General features: G+C 51.7%; 1 protein-coding gene across 1 annotated transcript; it reads left to right on the forward strand.

Moving 5' to 3' along the window:
- Window positions 1–2,974: 2,974 nt before the first annotated feature.
- On the forward strand, window positions 2,975–7,431 carry LOC310918335 (uncharacterized protein; the record flags this gene model as incomplete). The annotated part of the gene is made up of 6 exons (XM_083877185.1): window positions 2,975–3,064; window positions 3,122–3,233; window positions 3,693–3,839; window positions 5,835–5,898; window positions 6,449–6,497; window positions 7,268–7,431. The coding sequence occupies 6 exons, from the start codon at window positions 2,975–2,977 to the stop codon at window positions 7,382–7,384; spliced, it is 579 nt and encodes a 192-aa protein (XP_083733311.1). The 3' UTR covers window positions 7,385–7,431.
- Between the last annotated feature and the right edge of the window lie 590 nt (window positions 7,432–8,021).

Genomic DNA, 8,021 nt, shown 5'->3' on the forward strand with positions numbered 1-8,021 from the left:
TACTAAAGAAATAGAAGTCTAGAACCAGACAGCTCAATACATATTTAAATCCCTTTAAATACATAAACATACAATATACAGATGTAAATCTATAATTTATATTTCATATGACATAAAGGAAGCCATATATAAATACACACATAACAAACCTATCCATAAATACAAATATCAATGTTCCAGTATAAGAATCCTTACAACCCCATCAACAAAACTCTACAGCCATACATCTGAACAAGTTTGTCAGTATAAATACAGATGTCAGCACATCAATATACATGCATCAAGAAAACAATAGACATACATATATACTTGTACAAATACCAGTCTACATCAGGCTATATAAATAACCATCAACTTCTAACTCTCAGTCCCACTGTGGCCATCTCTAACTCCAAGTCCATCAGCAGGAATTGCAGCTGCCCAAGTCCCCGGGCTCTCCCTGGGTCTCTTCCTCCCGTGCAGAGCAGCTCTCCTGGACAGGGACAGCAGACGGGACCCGTGGGGAGCAAAGGGAACACTGAGTCAGGATGGGGCCGTTTCCCTTGGCAGCAGCTGCCCTTCAGTCAGGGCAGGGCAAATGGCAGCGCCTCCCCAGGATGGGGGAGAAAGAACAAGTTTGTCCAAAGGCCAGGGCCAAAGGCCAGGCCACCCTCAGCCCCAGGCTGCCTGAGCGGCCCTGCGGCCTCACCCGGGCTCTGGGCTGGCAGCAGCAGCTCCCTGGGCACTGCTGGAGCTGGTGGCCTTCAGCTTCTCCCTGCTGCCTCCTGTCAGTGCCCACCTGTGCTCAAGGTCTGCAGGGCAGCTGTGGCCAAAGTGGAGCCTCTGCAATTGGTTCCAAGGGCTGGCAGAGCTGCAGGCCCGGAGCCCTGTGTGCTCCCTGCTGGCCCCTCCATCCCCTGAGCCCCAGCGTGCCCTGGGCAAAGCCCCGGCCCCCTTCAGTTTCTTCAGCCCCTCACAGTCCTCTCAGCCCACTCCATCCCTTCGGAGCCATCCCGGGGCCTTGGAGCCGCCAGCGCCCTCAGCCTGTGCCACTTCCCTGTGCCCTGAGTGCCCCCGTGGCCCTCTGCTCCCCCAGAGCCCTCAGTGCCCCCAGCAGCTCAAGGGCACCGTCCCTGCAGCGTCAGCGCCTCCTCAGCCCCCTCAGCCCCCTGTGTCTCCCTGTCCTTCAGCAGCTCCTCAGGGGACAGTGCCTGGGGCCACCGGCAGCTCCCAGCGCTCCAGGGACACCCGGGGCTGGAACTGCTGCTCCGCCCGGCCCGGCCGCCAGCTGGGACCCAGCACAGACACAGGGGACACAGGGGGCACAGGGGGAAAAACAAGAGCTGAAAAAGGCAGCCCAGGGAGGACAGAGGGAAAAATGCAGCCTGAGCCTACACAAACATCACTCCATCCACCTGCACCAATTCACAGACCAGCACAGAGCCTTTGCTTTGTGATGTCAGGGCACGGTTGCCACGTGCTCGTGGTGACATCACAAGGTTGCCTTGGAGCACGGGAGGCCTCAGGGGTGTCAGAGCGGCTCTTGAGCTTGCTCTGTGTAGGAGTTCGCTCCTGTGCTCGAGGCTTTTGTCAGCGAGCAGAGGCTCATTGACAAGAGACTTTTTTTTCTTGTTTTTCAGCAGTTTGAAAACTTGCGCAGCAGTTCCCACAATGATTGGGCAACTCGCTGCTGCAGTTTTCACTGCTTATGGAATAGGTTATTCAACCTATTTCATGTCCAACCTGGCAGGTAAGTAGAGGTTTTCCCTGGGTGTCACCTAACCTGGCTTTTGTGCCTTCCTGCTCTTTCAAAACAGAAAGACCACTTGGATGCCACTTGGGTAAAGCTCCTCCTGTCAACACGTTCAGCTCCAAAGGGGGTGTCTGTGGCCAGGGCTATGTGGGCAGCATTTGCAAGGGAACCTGCAGGGGTTGTGTTCCTTCCATGGGACAGTCTGTGGCAGCAGAGTCTGTCATTTCCTCCCTTTGCTAGGCCAAGCAGCACAACTTTGAAAATGGTGGCTGGGAGACCTTCTAAAAATTCTCTGGTTGTTTCCAGTTTCCTCAAACAATCTGGTTCATTTTCCCTTGCCCTCTGCAGGTCACCTGAGCTGGGTATTCAGAGGGGCCGATCCGGAGGTGAGTGGGAAAGGAACATTTGATGTTCCTGGTGTTTAAGAATTGTGCAGCCAGCTGTGAGCTTGGCCTGGGGCAGTAGAGAGTAGAGGGCCAGCTGAGTAGGCTGCAAGAAAATCCATTTCCATGTCTGCAGCAGCAAGAGCAAAGGCATCACTGGCTATTTCCTAATTTTCCATTGCAGAGCTTTAAAAGAACTAAAAGCCCAGTTTTGCAGAGAGAATGTTGCCTTCCCAGAGTAGCCAGGGGGGATTATCTAATTCAGAGCAATTTTCAGTCCACTTGAGTCAGCCCATTTGAATTTAGTCTGAGGGACTTAGAATCCCATTGCTATCAAAGATGATGATTTGTGCTTAGTAGAGCTGGCTCTAGAGCTGAACAGAAAGAAGGTTATAAATGAGAGGTAATGGCCTGTGTCTCACACTCCTGTCTGTCCACAGAGCACAGAACCAAGAGAAGATTCTCCTCTGCCTCCCTGTGCTCCTGTAGAAGAGGCCAGAGAGGAGCCCAATGACCACCAGGCTCCAGCTGTGGTTACACCACAGCCACAACTTTCCCGGACAGTAAGTGCCAGTCCTGGAGGGTGCTGTCTTTAGTGCAAGGCAGAGCCGAAAGTTTCTGAGCAGCCAGCTCTTGCTGTTGGTGGCTGAGGATGCTGAGTGCTGCAGTCCTGTCAGGACCCAGCCATTCCCCTCAGCCAGTGACCCCTGGAAAATGGGCTTTGAGCTGTCCTGTTTAGGCCCCAGCTTGCTGGGATTCTGATAGGGGCAGCATCTCACAGTCACTTGCTCTGTATTTGTGTCTACAGAACATGGAGGTAGAGGCACAAGCAGAGCTGTCTGTGTTCCCCAGTGACATCATGGGAGTGAAGAGGAGAGACACGGAACAGATCAGGCGACTTCAAGACCACTGGAACATCTATTGGCTGAGGCGCAATCTAAAAAACCAGGTGAGTAGAGGAGTGGCAGCAACTCCACTTATGAAAGCTTCTCCTTGTTCTTCTCAGAACTTTAGTGAGGAGCTTCAGGAAGAGCTGCAGCAAACCCAAGCTAGGATCAGGACAACAGACGAGGGGCTGGAGGACGAAACGACTGGCAGCGAGGAGACCCGAGGTTCCTGTGAGGACCAGAAACTGTCCCAGGCAGAAGCGCTGCCCCTTGGACACTTTCTGAAGATGGGGGAGAAAAAGAGGACTCCATGGGAGGAGGTAGAACATCTGAACAAGGAGCTGCAAGTGTGTCTGAAGCCCTTGGAAGGGGGAAAAAAGTTCTTTCAGGGAAACGGAATGGTCATTTTGGCAGTCATCCTTCAGAAAATCCATGCAAATGGATTTTGGAGGAAATGGAAAATGAATCTGGTCATGAACTTGAGTAAAACCAGCCTTTGGGATTGTCTCATCCAGTTAGAGAAGTGAACATCAGAAAAAACCCATGGCAGAGCCCTGCATGTGGCTGACAGCACCTCCCTAAGGGCTTGCATTTGAAATGGGATGTGGGGCTAATCTCTGCCAGCCACTTTTCTGACACAAACTCCTTTGTTGTCTCAGATCTCCACAGGCTCTTCTGTTGAACCTGCAGCAGCAGCAGCAGCAGCAGCAGTGTCACCTGAAGGAGCCTTTGCTGCCCCAGCTCAGAAGTGGAGGCCAGGCAGTTGGTTCATCTCCAGCAGTGACACAGCTGCTGCTCAGCAACAGGAGGTGGAGGATGACTCCCTGGAGCTCCTGAGTACGTCTGGTGTCTTTCTTCTCTGAGGGACAGTGCACTGTGTGCATGTGTCCGCACAGCTGCACCACATGATCCTCTTCACTGTGGTGTCCCAGGGGCATTTAGGGCTCCCCACAGGAAATGCTGTGCTCCAAGGCAGCAAGAGAGTGCTCTGGGTGTTGCTGCTGCCTCTGAGGGCAGCTTGGACGTGCTGGGCTTTGCCTGAGCTTCCCTGTCTGCTGAAGGCAGAAGCAGGGCTTGTTCTTGCATCAGCAGAAGGCTGTGACCTAGGAAATGATGTGGGCAAGTCCTGTGTGCTAGTGGGCAAACTGGATAGAATGGTTAGCTTCCTAAATTCTCCTTAGACTCCTGACTTCTCACCCATCACCAGAGAAAAAAACTTCAAAGAAATTGATCGGTTTAGGTGTTTTGTCTCTTGGTTGTGGTTTTGGTTTTAGTTTGGATTTTTTCTGGATTTTTTTGGGAAGACTTTTTTTCTCCATCCTGAAGGAGCTCTTCTGCCCCATGTGTCTTTCTGGTGTCATTTTGATGACTGTTCTTTTTACCACTACAACATTTAAAGGGGTTTTTTTTTTGATAATATTTTATATTTGTCAGTGAGAACTCCTTTGAAAGAACATCAGGTGACACCAAGAGCCAGATGTGTTCTTTTAGAGCCCCCGTTGAAAGGACAGATAATTTTATCACAATCTGTATTTAAAATCCTGGTTTTGTTCTTAGAAAGATGTGTCCAAGAAACACATCCCTGGGGCTTGATCAGATCAAAGTGCACTGTAGGCATTTCTCAGGAGCAAGCCTCCAGCCCCTCTGCTGTATATTCCTCAGATCCATGGCACTTTTCCATCCCTGATTCCCAGTCATTCCCAGGACTGTTAGAATGCGGCCCATTGACCCAAGCCCTGCTCAGATCAGTCTCGAGGAACACACATCAAGTCCTCTGTGATTCTGCAGCACAAGTCATTGAATCTGCTTCTTGCCCAGAAGAGCTGCCAGTGCTGTGCTCTCAGATAAGACCTGGGGGGGCTGAGAACAGAGCCCAGGTGACTCTGTGTCTCCCATCCCCTGTTGGCACAAAAAGGGCCTTGATGTGCACCTGGGTGTGTCTGAGCTTGGAGGCAATCCTGCTGTGTCCTGAATGGGGTCCCCGGCTTGGAAGGGGCTGGGTGTGGCCGTGCCTTCTTGCCATGGCTTGTCAGGGCTGGTGCTGGGGCTTTGGCAGCTTTGTTGTGGTGGCTGCCCTGGCCCTGAGGGCCGGTGTGAGTGCAGAGGCTGGAGCCTTGCTGAGCTGGGAGAGTCCCGCTGCCGCCCGGCCGCTGCAGCGCGGAGCTGCCCCGAGGCAGCAGCCCCTGCTCTGGGCCGGCTCCTGCATGGCCTGGGCTGGGCTCAGCCAGGGGCAGCATCTCCTCTGGGCAGCTGTCCGTGTCCCGCCGGCCCCTGAGGAGGGAGCACTGCTGTCCTTGCTGCCCTTGCCCGCTGCGGGAAGATGGGCACGTGTGCGGGGCTGAGAGGGCCAGTGCAATGGCAGGGACTGATCCCTGCTCTCAGGGGGAGGAGGAGCACTGTGCTTCTCCACCTGGGCCACGGCCAAGGGCGTCTCCCAGCTCAGCCTGCTCATCACGGCTCAGGCTCCTGCTGCTGCTGGAGGCCCCCTTGGCATTGCTTACAGCATCAGCTGCTTTGCTTTACAAAGGGAAAGGCATTCTCTTGGCCAACTGCTGCAAGGTGGAGAAGGTGCCCTCCTCTCCTGGGAATGCATCTCCCTCTGCTTTGTTTTCTGTCAAGAGATCTCTTCAAAGGCCTGTGGAAAATCAGGCTCTGTGCTGGCCTGCTTGTACTGCAGAGCTGCCTGTCTTGTTGTGCTTGTTGGTGTTACCCAGCTGAGCACAAAGGACTCAGAAGGCCAGACTGTACAGCCCCAGTGGGGCTGCCTTTTGTATCTCTTGGATGGTAGGATCTCTGCTTTCAAGTGAGCATCTTGCACTTTGTTTCCCTCAGGGAAAATGGTGAACATGGAGAATCCCCGCAGGAAATACATTGAACTGGAAAATGTTGGCAGCGGGTGAGTCCAAACACAGTTTGTTCTCCACAGTCATGGGGCAGGTGATTTGCTGCTGGAATATCTACCAAGTGTGAAGTCAGGCCAGCTGCAAACATATTCAGACACTGGGTTAGTCTGCCCCATGTCTCAGTACCAGCCAGAATTTGTAAGTGTGGTCAGGAGGCATTGTCAAAGACACTTGTATTTCATTGCCAGAAACAGCAACCTACCCCCAACCACAGCAGTGAGATAGCAGTTCTCATGAATATTTCTTCCAAGTGTTTGCTGAAGGAAATAGTCTGTGCTCAGGAGAAAAAATGCCCAGTTTAGAAACTGAAACCTGAGATGAAAGAATCACCTGGCCTTTTGAGCTGAGGCACTAAAGCCCAATGCTTCAGGAACAGGCCCTGTGCCCATGCACTGGAGAGGAAAATGCATCATCTGCCTTCTGGCAGAGCCCTCCTGCATGCTGCAGGTTTGAGGCATTTCCAGCAGACATCTCCTGTCTGGGCTGGCTTTCACTCCAAGATCTAAATGGCTTCTCCTTTCTTTGCTGCTCTTTTGTTTCTAGGGGATTTGGAGATGTTTGCAGAGCGGTCGACACTGCCACAGGAGGAGAGGTAAATGTCAAGAGCCCCTGCAGATCCTGCTGCTCTCCAGGGCTTTCCTCTCTTGTGTCAGCTGGGGATGGAGCTGTGGCTAGAGCTGTGCTGCAAAGGCACAAGAAGCACAGACTGGTGCCAGCCTGCCAAGTGCATTTGGGACAGTCTTTGTCCTGCTCAGCTGCCAGGAGGAAGGCAAGGAGGGCAGCGGTTCCTTTCAGAGAAGGACGCTCTCCCTGGCTCTCAATTGCTCCAACAAAGGTGGTGCCTTAGAGCATCTCACTGCTCTCTGGGGCTATGGCTTCAGAGTGCTGAATTCTCATTTCTGGCTGCCAGCAAATACATCTGAATGTTCCTGGCAGTTCCTCAGCCACCTGCAGTGCTGCCCTTGGGAAGTGCACATAGGGAGAGAGCTGCAAAGTGTCCCTAAAAGCACCAAGCCCTGCCTATGGCCTGAGATGTATCTGCAGAGCACCAAGGCACACATTGCTTCTTTTGAAGTGCAGACAGAGAAACAGAGAGTGTGGTCAGACCTTTGGGGGTGATAGTTGAGACACCATTGTTAACAAGTGGATGAGGCAAAACATCAGTGGCCATGTGTCCTGTAAGTGGCCCCCAAAGGAGCAGAGAAATGCACTGTTGAAATGCCAGTTCCTAACAACTCCTTTGTCTATACACAAGGCACTTTGGCACGGCTCACCTGTGTCATTGCAAAATCACTCACCCCAGGTGTGTTGTGGTATCCTGCCACCAACTTCTAAAGTTACTGATTTTCAATGTCATTCTAGGTGGCCATCAAAAAAATCAACCTTCAAGGAGTGAGCGACATGCAAGATCTTGTTAGTGAAATCACAGTCATGAAGAGGAATAGGAGCCCCCATGTAGTGAATTATTTAGACAGGTGAGTGATCATGGTCTCATCCCGAGAAGGTTTGTTTATGTACTAAAAGCATGGGAGGTTAAAAACCCACTTTGGACAGTGGCAGAAAAGAGAGCTGGTCATTATTGGTTAATTATTATTTCTCAACTCATCTCCAGTGGAAGGAAAGAGAGTGTATTTTGTCTGCATGAGTCTTCCCTGGCTTTCAAACACATAGTTGAAAAAGTGTATCAACCCTACCATAGTAAGTCAGTACCCTGAAAGTTCACTGCCTCCATGTTGTCTCCGGATTGATCTTTGAAGATTTCTGCAAGGCCGATGAAGGATCCTAGAGAGGATTTCCCTTTGGATTGTTGCCCCTCTTTTCCATGGCTGTCCATGCCAAGAACACTAGGGGCTTATTTGCAGAAATAATACCATGTGTGACAGGCTTTTAATCTTGGCTGTTACTAAACTGCACTTTTTTCCTGCTGGCCATCTCAAACATCTCCTTTTTCACAGATGTGCTGTTCTCCTTGAGACTGCACAGACTGCAAACAATGCACAGCCTGGAGGGAATGTCTATTCCTTTCATTCTGTCCTTGTCACAAAGGGATCCAGAAACAAGAATCAAGCAAAGAAACCAACATTTGCATGTTCACCTGCATCGCCTTGTTTCCTTC

This window comes from Zosterops lateralis (assembly GCF_965231275.1).
Source record: "Zosterops lateralis genome assembly, chromosome: 23".
Classification (NCBI taxonomy): domain Eukaryota; kingdom Metazoa; phylum Chordata; class Aves; order Passeriformes; family Zosteropidae; genus Zosterops; species Zosterops lateralis.